General features: G+C 43.9%; 1 protein-coding gene across 5 annotated transcripts in view; it reads left to right on the top strand.

Annotated features, from left to right (window-relative positions):
• SLC4A4 (solute carrier family 4 member 4) overlaps positions 1–14,713 on the top strand; it is a 303,735-nt gene that overhangs the window by 153,236 nt on the left and 135,786 nt on the right. For all 5 annotated transcript variants that reach the window (XM_045019895.1, XM_045019894.1, XM_045019896.1 and 2 more), the window contains one exon: positions 10,798–10,933. In XM_045019895.1, the coding sequence (XP_044875830.1) occupies positions 10,798–10,933 (136 nt within the window). The remainder of the gene's footprint in view (positions 1–10,797; positions 10,934–14,713) is intronic.

Here is a 14,713-nt window from a genome sequence, read left to right as displayed (position 1 = left end):
TTTAGCCTAAAAACTGTCTAGTATTTTCAGCGAGGTCCAGTGTACATGCCCATTGTAGGTCAAGTGGATTTATGTCATGCGAGGGTTTGTAATCTCTACTGTGTAATAACACATACATTCTATAAAACAAAGTATGTGTTGGCTGCTGGACTTGAACTCCAAAAACAGAAATGTCACAGGCATATTAAAGGCATTGCTGTCTTTCACAGTGCTTAAGTTGAAACTTGACGAGTCTGGAAAAAAAATGGTGGGGGGGGGAGAGGGAAATTTCCCAGTTTAATAGCAATTTGGAGACTGGTAATTGCAGATTAGCCTCTAAGTACAACAGACAGACACACACTCATATCCACATGACGTGATGAAACGCCTCATCCTGCACCATTGAAATCAGTAGGAGTTTTGCCATTGACTTCAGTGGGCACAAGATCAAGCCCATAATGCATTAAATATTCACTCTGGTGCCGCTTGATAATCAGGTGCATGCGGGAGGCGATTAATAATGCATCCCTTTTGAAGTTGCATGCAGCTGCCTATGCACATGACATGTTCTGTTGGTATTTTTATTATCTGCTTCCTGAACATGATATGCAAATTTCTAACTTCATTGACTAGGATCTCTATTAAGTAGATCTGTGGTGAAGATGTTTAGGGTTACTATTTCCTAGAGCCATATCCAAAGGAAAAGGAATCTGCTCGGATCAATGAGAGAGGGAATAGATGTTTGTGGTCTGCATTCTATCAAGGAGCCCTTCTTCTCTTACTACATCTTCCTATCCTAGTCCTGCCCAAACTTGAGGTGGCCATGGAGTGGGTGAAGAACTGGTCTCCAGGAGAAGTTGTCTTGCTGTGCTTCTGAATCCCTAAGAGCATGGTGATTGTGTCTACCCCTCCTTGCCGTCACGCTAGTAGCAGCACCAAGGAAGGGGTGTAGTTTTCACAGCTGGATGCTGTTGTAGAGTAGAACTACTTGTGTGGTGGGAGTGCTGGTGAGGAGGCGGCCTAGGCTGTGCTGATACAAGTACGTTAGCCGGCTAAGGAGAGACTTAAAGGGCTCTGTAGAAGTCCAGAGTCTTAACTCCAGTATCCTCCTCCTTCCCCTGTCCTTTCTAGCCATAAACTCAGGCCATGTGAGAAGCAATGGTATACTTTCCCATTCTAATCACGGAGGAATAAGATGGCACATTGTAAAGGCACTGGATAGACCACACCAGCTAGCTGGAAATGAGGTGTCACTGGAGGAAACTGATGAAATGCCTATTCAGGAAGTGTGGGCGCTAATTGTATGTGTTGGCAATGTGAAAAAATGTTAATGTTAGAGTGAAAATAATCCGTAACTTTCATGAAAACTGCCCTGCTTACTATGCTCATTCATGGTATCCATAGCTGTAGCATCAGCTCCCTGTCTATCACCTTAACAGTTATCCTCTGTGGGAACTCGGAACCAAATAATTGCTTGAATCGCAATCAAATTCTACATGGAATGACCAGAGTACAGATCTGTGCTATTTTAACACGAATGCCTTGGAAACACACATTTTACAAGTACAGCCATGTGTGGTGCATGTATATTATTGTGGTAGGGAGGGGTTCACTGGGGAACTTTGTCATTTTTGGAACCATTGATTAGTACTTTGTCAGGTGGCCTTTTCTGCAGGAATACAATTCCCTTGGCCCTCAGTGGTTGGGTGTAGTGGAAATATCCTACCGCAGGCTCTAATGAGAGAGACAGTGACAATATCATAGGCCTAAATAACCATAGAGCAAAAATCTTTTGTGGGGGAAGTTGTTAAATTGTTTCTAGTAGCGGATAAAACTATTGTGACTTAGGAGTGAGGTCAGTAATTTAGAGTCAGTGTCTTTTGTTCTTTCTTTTCCTTTGGCAAGAAGCTGAACAGAACATGTCCGAAAAGATCACGAACATAATGCTATGCTAGTTTCTAAGCAGAAGTTGTCAGTGATTTATTAAATTCACTGCTCCTGGAACAAAACCCTTTAAAAAACATGTCAGTGATTTCCCTCCCCCCCATTCTCCAGTGATTATACTGTTATAGCACAAACCAGAAAAACTTGAAGAACTGTGACCTGCTCCATTCTGCAAACACCACCCTGAACTCTCAGAACCCAGCCAGATTCTTTTTGTCTTGCATGTCCTTGTCGGTCATATAGATTCTGCAGGTGAAATGTCGTCACCCTTTCTATAGAGTGGGGTTGCAGTGGTGAAAATGAGGACAGAACTTGACTCTTCAGTTAGAATGTAGCTAACATTTTCTGTTGATACTGTATGAGCCACAGCAGTGTGGACTCTCTAGGGCTCACACGGGTGTACAAAGTATTGAGGTACTTTTATCACTGAAGTCAGCAGATATGCAACTGAATACACATAGTGAGAATCAGATTAGTTGATTGAAGATGTTGCCATTTTTGCTTTGTGGTAGGAGAGTGTAAGCCCCTCACTGACAAGGCAGGTGCCAGAGAGGCCCATGGGACAGGGCTAGCCTTGCCCTTCTGGCCTTGTCAATCATGTATGATAGGGAGGAAACTGGTCATCTGGGAAGGGGAGCAAAGCAAAGTGATGCAATTGCCCTAAGCAGGAGACTCTTGGAGCACCTCCTGGAGCCATAGGGGGAACTCCCATCCAGTAGATCTTCGCCCCCAACCCTACTGAGTACAGCGAACTCCCAGGGTGAGACTTAAGAAGGCCCGCCAAGGGTGGAGCCCCTCATAAGAAGTAAGGAACTAGGGCCTGTGTCAGAGCCACCCAGTGGGTGTGGTCAGGTTCTCCCACCATCTGGGAGAAAAACCTGAGGTGGCTCCTTTTACCTACATACTCACTTGTCAGAGCAGAGTCGCACTTTAACAAATGATCTCCCCAGCTATACAGAGAAGAGGCTTTAAAACCCCAAGTGCCAATTTGTGAATGCCTTAATTACTGCTGAATTAATGGGGACTGTTGTGAGTAACAGCTCCTCAGTGTGAGGAAGTCATCCATAATTCGGCCCTAAAGTAGCAGGTATCAGGTAGCAGGTATCAGGTAGCAGGTATCAGGATAACTTGAGCTCTCTTGGTGCCTCTGTGTATTTGTGCGAGTAGTGAGGAGAGCTACAGACAAATGGGCTTTCTTCTTTACCAAGCAAGAATAGTGATGGAGGCTCCTAATGACAGTAGATAATTGCAGCAGTGGGTACCTTGATGTTGAAGTTTGTAAATTTAGCTACAGCTAATATGAAGTAGTGGTGCTAGAATGTGTCTTTTTCTTATATCTGAGCTCCCTGAGATTTCTGTGTTGATGGAAATTGATTTTGCCTTTGGGAACCTGAGGGTATAAATTGTACTCCTAATTGGCCTGAGCTGAACTAGGAGAAACTGCTGATGTGTTCGCTCTCTTTAGCAAGTGATTTATTTGATAAGCCATTACATGGGCAACCTCCAGCTGACGGGGGGCTAGGGGGGGGGGAGAGGGGGCGTGGGGAGGAAGGGAGATTTTAAAAAACCCGCGACATGAGTGACACACATGCAACATTTTTACCATCCGCAATTAATACTTTAATTCCTTGCATGTTGAGGGAAAAAATTATCCATCAGATTATGGATTAATGCTTACGTCTGTCGATTGTTGAGTTGTTTCAGGGATGAGACCGCAATAACACTCCCCACCTTCTCCCCCTCCCCCTTCCGCCCTGTGCCCAGGACTTCTGAAAACCAGCGGCTGTTCCTCTGGTTAATGATGCTGGTTTCAGCAGCTTCTAAATTGGGTGGACAAAGGGAAAGGATTGAAAAGCACGGATGAGGGTGGCATTCAAAGGCCAGACAGTAGGAGGCCTTCAGAGTTCAGCATGGAGGTTAATTGCACTCTGGTCCTCGGCCTGATATTGGGCAGTCCCTGGTATACTTAGCACATGCTGTTTGCTCAGGGGATTAAGATGAAAATATGTTCTCCTTGCTTAAGAGAGCACATAAACAACCCATAAATGGCCCATTAACCTACAAAACTGCACTAAAGAGCATGTGGTAAAGCAAGCCATAGGAGACCTGTGACCCAGCAAATTCCTTAATTGGATTGTGGACCTTATCATCCGTGCTAAATGCAGCTAATTTGAAATGAGCAAAGACAAAAGAAAAAAAGAGCAAGAGACTTAGAGGGTCTAGTCTAATGTTTAGCTACAGTATTTTGAGGCTGGACTTAGCAATGAGAACCTTATAATCCCTGCTATAAAACAATCCTGGTGAATGCTTTGGTAGTGAAAATTTCACATCTGAATGTGGAGTTATTAAGCAGTTGAATAAGACATAAAGGCAATAGTTTCCAAGTTTCCTCTCCTCTAAATGATTTAAAAGAGAAAAATCTCAATCAGCTGTACAGAAGATAGTTCAGAACTTTAAGGGAACTGCTGGTTCACTTTTTAAAACGTTCAGCATGCCTAAGCTCTAATAAATAGCATTGTTTGAAGAACTGGCACATCATTTTAACTTGGTCTGTTTTAAAGCTTTTGACATTTTAAGTTTTTAAAGACCTTTTAAAAAATGTAAGAAGTGAAATCAGTGCAGATTGGCAGTACCAATGATTGAAGTCCTCAGAACAGCTATATTACAGGTACATTTAGAAGCACAAACTTCCCCATGCTACCTTGCCAATGCACCTCAGTCTTGATCTGGAGTGGGAATGGGTAGCTCAGTCTCTATACTCATTCCAGAGACTGGCATCAATGGTGGTGACTGTCCAGTTTACTTCACCTAGACCACGACAGAGCCATGAAGCCTCTGAGAGGCTGTGAAATGGCAGCTATTTTTAGTTGCAGCTTCCTGAGCTGAATTGGAACAAGTTACCTAAAGGAGAAAAGCTAGATCGCTGAAACCTACATCCCAACCGATTGCAGCTGGATATTGGGTGTGGGTGTGAGAGAGAGAAAGGGACCATCATTTTCTGTTTTGTTTTTTGTTTGTGCAGTGCCTAACGCAGTCCATGATTAGGGCTCCTAGGTACTACAACATCACAAAATAAATAATACAATAATATTTCATTGTGTCAGGCATTGTGCGCACAAATAGTAGCATCCCTGCTCTAAATAGCTTCCAGTCTATATAGACAGACACATTATTATCTCTGTCCAGGGGCGGCTCTAGGCATTTTGCTGCCCCAAGCATGGCAGGCAGGTTGCCTTTGGCGGCTTGCCTGCGGAGGGTCCGCTGGTCCCATGGCTTCGGAGGACCTCCCGCAGGTCCTCCGAAGCCGCGGGACCAGCAGACCCTCTGCAGGCAAGCCGCCGAAGGCAACCTGCCTGCCGCCCTCGCGGCGCCGGCAGAGCGCTCCCCGCGGCTTGCCGCCCCAAGCACGTGCTTGGTGTGCTGGGGCCTGGAGCTGCCCCTGTCTCTGTCTGAAAGGTGGGGGAACTGACAGACAGACTAAGTAACTTGCCCAAGGTGATGGGAATTCTGTGGCAGAACTAGAAATTGAACGCAGACCCTCAAAGACCCAGTCCACTGCCGTAGCTACAAAATCATCCCTCCCCCCCCTCCACTCATAAATACTCACTTCTATTTTGCAATTAACAACACTTTGGGTACAAGGTGGTTTTTCATTTACAGTGCAGCGGAAAGCTAAATATTTAGGAAGAGTTCTATTCTATCACTATTTAAAAGCAGCGATGGTAATGGTATTTTGGCTTTTATGGTTTGCCAGTACCAGTATATTTTTTTCAAAGTCAGCATTTTTCCTCCTCCTCAGGGCCCTGATTCAGCAAAACACTTGTGTGTGAGATTAAGTCCCATTTGGTTTCAGTGGAACTTAAGCAGTTCTGCCCCCAGCAGTAACCCCTTACTCTGAGTTTCCCCTCCCAGGGGAACCTCCACCCATTTAAGCCCACCTAGTGGCTACTGCCAGTTATCATCTGGCCCCCTTTCACTGAGGCAGACTGCAGTCTGTAATGGCCACTCATCATTGGCAAGGGGGTAGGACCAGCTGCCTTTGCCTGTTCCCCGGCTGTATCTCTGCAGCCCCAGTACCTCTGTAGGCCTTCAACAAGGCCTGCAGCCTGGGGTTTTCCAGGCCGGAGCTCCTCTGCCCTTTTCCCCAGCCCATCTCTGCTTCAGGTACCTTGCTCCCCGGCACCTAGGCCCTTCTCACTTCAGGGCTAGAGTGCGACTCTTCTACCTCCTGGCTCTCAGCCCTCTTATCAGGGCCGGCTGGGCCCTAATTGAGCTGGTCACAGTTGTGGCTGCTTCCCCAACCAGCCTAGCTTGGCTGCTTTTACCCCTGTTCTCCAGGAGTGGGGGAGCTGCCCCGCTACATACCCTTTAGGGGTAAACACAATGAAATGACTTGCAGTTCAAAAATGAAAGGGTACATCAGTATGTTTCCACATATATTCATACAGGTGATGAACAAACTGATCTGGCTCACATGATATTTGCGGGAAGGTGAGAACTCACTCAAGTATAGTAACATTGTAGTGAGCAGTTACAGGGATCGGTTATAGAATGGGCTTCTAGGTGATATACCTGGAGGATGGTTACAGTGGAAATGAGTCAGAAAATAGAATCACTGGAACTGTTGCTGAGCAGCAGGACTGTGGTTAGAGGGTTTGGCCTTCAGGAGGTGTGTGTGTGTGCTAGAAGTCCAGAGCTCGGTACTGGGGGAACTGCACCTCATGTTCCTGCAGAGATCAACTGAAACAGAAGCAACATCTCAAAACCAGGAAGGAGGGAGGGATAGCTCAGTGGTTTGAGCATTGGCCTGCTAAACCTAGGGTTGAGAGTTCAATCCCTGAGGGGGCCACTTAGGGATCTGGGAAAAAAATATAACTGGGGTTTGCTCCTGCTTTGAGCAGGGGGTTGGAGGTCCCTTCCAACCCTGATATTCTGAGGAGGATAAAGCAGAGAGAAGATAAATTATGTATTTACAGGGCCAAATTTGGAGCTACATCCATTGACAGTGGCCCAAAATTTGGTCCATAATGTAAAAATGTGGTGGTGTCAAACATTTATAGCTGTCACATTCAGCCAGAGAGGGAGGAAGGCAGTGCCTTGTATTGTTCGCTAGTGTTACCCAGGGTTGCTTTTGATTTGCTCTAGAGCCTGTTGCCTTCATGCTCATCAGGAAAAATAGGGGAGTCCTAAAAAACAAACAAGCCCTAATCCAAACTGCAGTCCACCTAATGGAGTATGTAGTGTTGTTAAGACATATTCAGAGAATGGCTTCTCCAGAGCTCTAGAGTATGAAATGAGAGGGTATTAAGAGAAGGATGTATAAACTTTGGATGAATGCTAAGGCCATTGGCTTGATATTGGATCCAGAATGATGATGTATCCCATAGCAGATCTCTGGGTTTTTTCTTTGAATCCCCGTTCTCATAACTTATATCAAACTTGGTTTTAGTGCCTTTTTTAAAACAGAAGTTATTCAAAGACACAAAGACATTCCTATTGAAAGTCAGGGGGAAGTGCACCTGTGTCTTTGAAAATCTTCCCCTAAAACAATACATGTTCATCGCCACACCCCTGCTTTCACCCTCCCCCTGCTTTCCCCAAAAACCCGGAGGAAATTAAGCAAAGATTCAACAAGTACAATGAAATTTCAGAGTCAAAGTTCAAAACACCATCCCCACCTCACTCTGTTTTGCCTTAGTGTTGCACGGATTTTGGAACACGGAAGTTTATATACCATGGTCTGATTTGATTTTTTTTTAGAACTGTCATCTGGGTCCTGATAGTCAGCAAATGATTGCAGCCACATTCTGTAGCTCTTAGACTTCCAACTGCTTGAGCTGCAGGCACAGTGAGTAACTGTACAGTTAGCTGTCCAGTTGCTATGAAAGATAAATGCAGTTAAATGTGAACAAGACTATTACAAGCTGTTTCCTCAAGATCAGGACTGATGTGCTGTCAAGCCCTGGACAACAGGGAAGGGGTTAGATGATGGTAAAGGTAAAGAGACCATATGTCTCAGTTTTACTGGGGTATCATTATTATTCAAAACATTTTTTTTAAAAATAACTCCTCAACGTTGCTATAGCAAATAGAATTTGCACTGTGTTTACCAGGAAAAATAGAGTGGAACAAGTGCTCGTTGCGATGATCAGTGTTTGGTATGAAAAAAGAAGTCAAATGAATGTAGATCCCACGATTGGTGGTGTTTTGCTCAGTAGGTAACATTTTTCAAAAGTGGCCAAGCTGCACTTTCAGAGGCCTACATCCTATTGACTTGGCTCCAAAGTGCTGACTAACTTTTGAAAATGGGCCTTAGGCTTCTAAGTCATATAGGCCTGTTCCACACTGGGTTGGTATAACTATGCTGCTCAGGGGTGTGAAAAATCAACACCCCTGAGAAATGCAGTTAAACCAATTTAACCCCCCAGTGCAGACAGAGCTAGGTTGGTAGGAGAATTCTCATGTCAACCTAGCTACCACCTCTCAGGGTGGTGAAGTACCTCTGCTGCTGGGAGAACCCCTCCCATTGGTGTAGGTAGCATCTTCACTGAAGCCGTGCCACTGTAGCGTTTTAAGTGTAGACAAGCCCTTAGGCACTTCTGCAAATTTTACTCAAAGTAACTGTTAGCAACACTTGTTCAGTGTTTCATGCAAAAAATCAGTCCGAGACCAAGGATGTGATTTCTATGCATGATAATGCTCCTTTACATTACCAAAGGGCTGTAAAGTGGTCTTACTGTGAATGAGAATCCGGTACTGAGTTATTGGAAAAAATTCTCCATTCTGAGAAATATTCCTAGGTTGCAATAGTACTGGGAGTTGGCAGTAGTGTTGAGGGTGCTCATTTAAAAACAAAAGTGGACTTTTATTTTTTGTATAGTGTAAATGATGGCACAAGGGAAGTATCTGGGGGTTTTATTATAAAAACATGGCCACCTTAGTTAAAGGTGTAGATGCAAATGGAAAAATAAGTGCATTTAGGCCCACTTTTGCTTCATAATGTCTAGAAACCATGAAAGGTCTCTTTAGGGCAGGGGAAATTGTTCTTGCTTGTTTCTTTACATTAGAAGTTCAGATCTCGTCCACCATGGGAAACTCTTACGGTGACTGGAGAACTGGTTAAATATTTCTATTGCAAGAGGAGGAAAGCTGAGCTATTGACAGGGAAGGATTTTGTTTGTTTATTTAGTACGTTTTAACAAGTTTACAAATCCTTGCCATGTAAATATAAAAAATAAAACCATCATTACAACAGTAGCTTTTAGTTAGAGATTATATACAGGAAAATAGGCATCACGTCTTTCTTTTTTAACAAGATGTTACCATATTACAGAGGGCGCATCATTAGAAAACCTATAATATGTTGTTTCTAGTGATGTTAAGTTGAGTGAAAGCCAAATAGACCTATATTTAACATACCAGAAGTGTCTATCAAATGTTAATTGGACACGTGTTGCTGTTTTTCCAGGTGAACGTACTTTGAGTATAGAATAAAAGAGAACCAAATATCTAAGTATCTATCTGTCCTTGGTCTATTTTGTACCTAACTGGCATGTTAATTTTTTCATAACCATGAAACCACCTGTATTTTTTAATCATTCTTATATGGGAGAGGGGAGGAATTTTTAGTTAGACTGATTAGAACACCTACTTTGTAAACTTCTATTTAACTCCGAGGCCCAATAAACACTCAGCTAAAAGGATCTCTTTCTTTAGGTTTCAGCGCTCCACTTCGTCATTTTAAAGTGTGAGAACTTACAAAAACTTCTTCGATCTCAAGCAATCCCCTAGTAAAACTGTAGGGAAAGGACCAGGCTTGACATTTCTGATGATTAAGGTTTAAAAAAAAAAAAAAGATGGGGAAAAGCCCTTTCTCCCTCTTAAAAATCAGAACCAAACCCAACAACTGTCCTTTACCTCTTCTTTATACACAAGAAAGAAGCAAACGAGCACCAACCACTGTTTTAAGTCTGCTGCAGGTTACATTTAAAGACAGTTGAAACATGAGGTTTTGTTGTTGAGGGTATAGTTAGACCTGTACCTAGAGTGAAGCTGTAAGTCCTTTATTACGAGGATAAGATAGCCACTCTCTTTTCCCCCTGGAACTGGCGAGAATTTCAGTTAATTTTTCCTTAGCTAACAGGTCAAAAGGAGCCCCACAGAACTTTCAGTTATCTGCTTCAGCACGGGGCCATATGGTGAAATGAGTTTTCTTTTCCTTGAATGGACAATATTTTACCTGGGGGTTGTTTTTTTCCAGTGCGTTGATGCCTGACTAAATACGTTCGGGCACAGTCTTCATGTAAAGACGAGGCAAACTTTTTTGTTAAATATTCCTTTCACTAGTAATGAGTCTTGGAAGGTTACAGATTGGCTTGCAAACCAATTAGAAAGCCAGCTTCCTCCAAAGGGAGGGGAAAGCTGGCAGTGGGATGCTGCTGCTTTTCCTCTGCTGTATACCCCCCAAAACAGTTTGGCTTAAACTGGTTTTATGTCATATAAAAAAAAAGGGCTGGAGGACCTCAGCTGATCAGAGTACTAAAGGTCCTGGGCATGCACCATAGAACGTATTGGTTTTGAGCTTGATAGTTCTCTTTTTACAAGGGGCTGTGGATTGTTGTAACACAGTTAGGGACTGTAGGAAGAGGCAAGTCTTCCTGAACTTTACTCCCAGCTTGAAGTTTTAAGAAGTAAGTGGGAGGAGAGGGAAGAGAGGGAACTATAGACAGAGAGAGAGAGAGAGAATTAAAATGTCAAGTGAAAAAGGCAACACGGAGAAAAAGCTAAATAGCTTTGGGGAGAAGGGGCAGGAGAGAAGCCGAACATCCCAGATCATCATTCAGGCTGTTAACCGCAGTATTTTCACCTCTGCAGTCTCCCCCGCTGCTGAGCGAATCCGCTTCATTTTGGGTGAAGAAGATGACAGCCCTGCACCCCCTCAGCTCTTCACCGAACTGGACGAGCTTCTGGCTGTTGATGGACAAGAGATGGAGTGGAAGGAGACGGCAAGGTGAGGCATTTCTCCTTTACTCTGAGAGGGAGGTGCAACTGCTTGGGAACCGTTGTAGAGAATAACATCCCTGTTTAGGGGATGGTTCAGAAGTTGTCCTCTCAAATTTGATGAGGCTCTTCCAAAAAGGAGACCTTAGTGGTTCATTCCAGCCTTTATTTAAATATTCTCTAAAAACAGAAGATCTACAGTACCGGATTTGTTTGAATTTATACTTTATCCAGAGCCAAAAGTGGACCTTGGGCTTTGCAAACAGGTAATTCATGCTGGCCAAAATTGGGTGCCTGAAGTTAAGCTTTTAAGGCCTCATTAAAGCTACTTTTGATCTGGTGCCTAAACATGAATCTAGGAGTCCAATTTCAGATACAGGTTCGAAAACTTCAGTCTTGGTATTTGTCCTGAGTAGCTAATAATTACATTCATTTTAAATGAGTAAAAAACACCCAAATATTTTTTTTGTAGCCAGTTATTCCCTCAGGGTATTTGCTAGAATAGATGGACCATTTTGATTTTTCTGATTTTTATTCTCTGTTATACTCTGGAGTTAATTCAGAACTGCATGCTTTGTCTGATAGTCCATGAAAATTGATTTTAGACCATTTTGTGAACAATGCATTCAGATAAATTAGTTTTGGAATGATAGAAAATCGTTAATCATGATATCTGCAACTAATTTAGCTGTCAGTTTAGCTGTTCATAATTGCTTCCAACTAGCAAGCCTGAGATGCTAAATAGAATTTTTCTGTACAGTGACAATAACTGGTCTTGAAATTTCATCTTTGTGCTCTATGGGAAGCTGCATGAAGTATTAGACTTGGGTATTCCATTAGAGAGAAGAATTCAGAGTAAATATTTTCCAAGGCTTTTTCTCTCCCTTTTGAATATTAGCTTTTCATTTTCCTTTATTGTAGCTCTGCTAAGCTCTGTCTCCACCTTCCAATCTTAAAGGTCTCTGACCACGTTCGTGTTAGTCCCTCTTATTTGGTTACCTTAATCACCTTTTACCTGTGATTTTTAATGAGCCACTCTACTTGTCCCCTTATCTTCCCCATTTCTACTTTTCAGTCTCCTGTAGAGCCTATTTAAAGACTCTTCACCTTTACTCTTTAAATTCTTGTTATTGGTCTTTCTTTTCTCCCTGTATTACTCTTTTTTCCTTATCATTAGTTCAGTGTGTGCATCACCTCTGCTTTCTAAAGCTGATTATTCCGTCCACTGACTATACCACTTTTCCCTTTTAGAAGGTCTAATGATAAAAATTAACAATTTATCCATTTTCATGTCTTGTATCTAAACTTATATTTCCTTACGTGGAACAGAATGTGCCGCCTTCCTTCAGTGTGAAAATAGGCCACGAGGTTTCTCTTAACTCCACAAATACTGCACATCTTTTAGGCTGCTCTTCTGTTTTAATTGTAAATATAAAGAGGTAGGCAGCGTATACCTGATGAGGAGCTGTTGGTGTGAATTTGATTTGGCTTAGTGAGTAAAAACAGTATGTAATTGTAAGGACCCTCTTTCAGAGCCAAAGAAAAAGGAGTCTCAGCTAGGTTTTTCATGAGGGATCACCAAAGTATCTTGCCCACAGCTGTCACGTAATTTCAAAGAAGCCTTCAGGTAGATATAACTTTGGAGGATGGGCTCTTCAGTTTGCTTGAACAAGTCACAGTATAATGAAAAGGAATAGTTTTCCTTTAAATGTTGCATGCTTTATTCAGTGTCCTGCCACTTTGCTGGACCTGCTAGATAGGACTGTGTATTTGAGCATCCTAGTGTAGTCAAGGTTCACGTGAGACCATGTGAATTCACCAGAGCCGTGCAGAAACAGCAAAAGTCATGGCTGTTGAAAGATAACAGCTGAAGGTTTCGGTCATTAGCAGTTTTTATTCATTGGGTTGATACTAATTGTAATTAACTCAGTTGGTGTCGATGTCGAAGCTGTTGTGCTTCCAGGCGAACTTCTTTGCAGTTCAGCAGTAGTTAAAGGACACATTGTAAATTGGCAGCAAAATGAAAAGGCCTGAAACCTTTGCAGTGACCTGTGGTTACTACTTGAATTTTTGGATCCACTGCAGTACGCTCAGGAGCTAGTCCAGTGTACCAGTAATGAGGCTATCATACCAAAACTCTGGTCCTGTGATCACACCAAAAAGACCTGAAATGGTTTTGTGGTCTTTGGAATTCTTTTTGCAGTGTTCCTTGTTCTTCTGGTGAGCAATGTCAAGCAGCGTGTTACTTCCCTTCAGTATGTTCCTAGCTAGGGTTGCCAGGCGTCCGGTTTTTGACTGGAATGCCCAGTTGAAAAGGGACCCTGGTGGCTCTGGACGGCACCACCAACCGGGCTGTTAAAAGTCCGATTGGCGCAGCGGGGGCTCAGAGCTAAGGCAGGCTCCCTGCCAGCCCTAGTTGTACATGGCTCCTGGAAGTGGCCGCCAGGTTCCCGCGGCCCCTACGTGCTGGGGTGGCCAGGGAAGCGCCGCACACTGCCCTTGCCCTGAGTATGGCTCCGCAGCTCCTATTGGCTGGGAACTATGACCAATGGGAGCTGCAGGGAGTGGTGCCTGCAGGCTCAAAGGCAACGCTCACCGCGCAGAGCCACCTGGCTGCCCATGTGCCTAGAGGCCACAGGGACATGGCGGCCTCTTCCTCAAAGCCGTGGTAAGAGCTGCCAGGAACCTCCCCCCCCCACGCGCACCCCAACCTCCTGGCCCAGTCCTGAGCCCCCTGCTGCATTCCAAACCCCTTATCCCCAACCCCCAGATGGAGCCCCCTCCTGAACTCAACATCCCAGCCCCACCCCAAGCCGGAGCCCATACCCCTTCCTGCACCCCAACCCTCTGCCCCTTGAAAGTGAGTGAGAATGGGGAAGAGTGAGTGAGGGGGGGATGGAGCAAGCAGGGGGCAGGGCCTGGGAAAAGGGGTGGGGCCTGGGTGGGGCCTCTGAGAAGGGGTGGGGCAAGGGTGTTAGGTTTTGTGTGATTAGAAAGTTGGCACTTTCTAGCCTTGTGATAGACTGTCCAAGAATTGTATATAACAAGGATCATTGGGAAAAAAAATAGGCCTCTTCAACCACTTTTTGTGGAGACACTAAAAATAATTTCATCCCTTGCTTGGCCTATTGACCAGTGCGGTTGTTAGCAATGTTAAAACATGGTGAGCATTGAACTGGCCCATAGCAGGCTCTCAAACCAGTATTAGAGTATAAGGACATGGTTTTGGGAGCATTTAAATGCATCTGCATCAGATTTTTCTAATGCATCATGGCTGTTTGAAGTGGGACCGGCAGTGTAATTCTGAAATCCGAAGCGTGCAGTGTCCTTGGGCACTTTTGGGGAGACTTCGGATGCTGCAGTTTCTAAATCTGGGACATTGTTGAGGCCCAGGAAGCATAAACTGAGGTTTTAAATTAATTTTTTTTAATTTGAATTAGTCAGTGATCAAAACTAGGTGTTGGATAGGAGTTCAGTGCAGTGCAGCCAATGCAGTGAAGCCAGGTGTGTAGAGGTCAGGAGTAAAACTGGACTGAGGTGATGAAAAACATTTCAAATAATCAAGCTAGCAACCTCTTGCCCTGAATCGATTTGTTGTTATGCTGCTTTTATAGACATTGTCTCTTCAAATACCCAGGAAACTCCACAATGCTGAATTCACACCACAGTAAATATTGACGGGTACATGTATGGTAGACCCTCACTATTACACCCTTCGCAATAGCGAACCTTGGACTATAGCAAATGTGGTCTCTGGATCCCACCTCTAGCCCTGCCTGCTGTGTGCGGG

The sequence above is a fragment of the Mauremys mutica genome, chromosome 5, assembly GCF_020497125.1.
Source record: "Mauremys mutica isolate MM-2020 ecotype Southern chromosome 5, ASM2049712v1, whole genome shotgun sequence".
In the NCBI taxonomy this organism is placed as follows: Eukaryota; Metazoa; Chordata; order Testudines; family Geoemydidae; genus Mauremys; species Mauremys mutica.
Note: the sequence above shows the minus strand (reverse complement) of the source record. Positions and strands in the feature narration are given on the sequence as shown.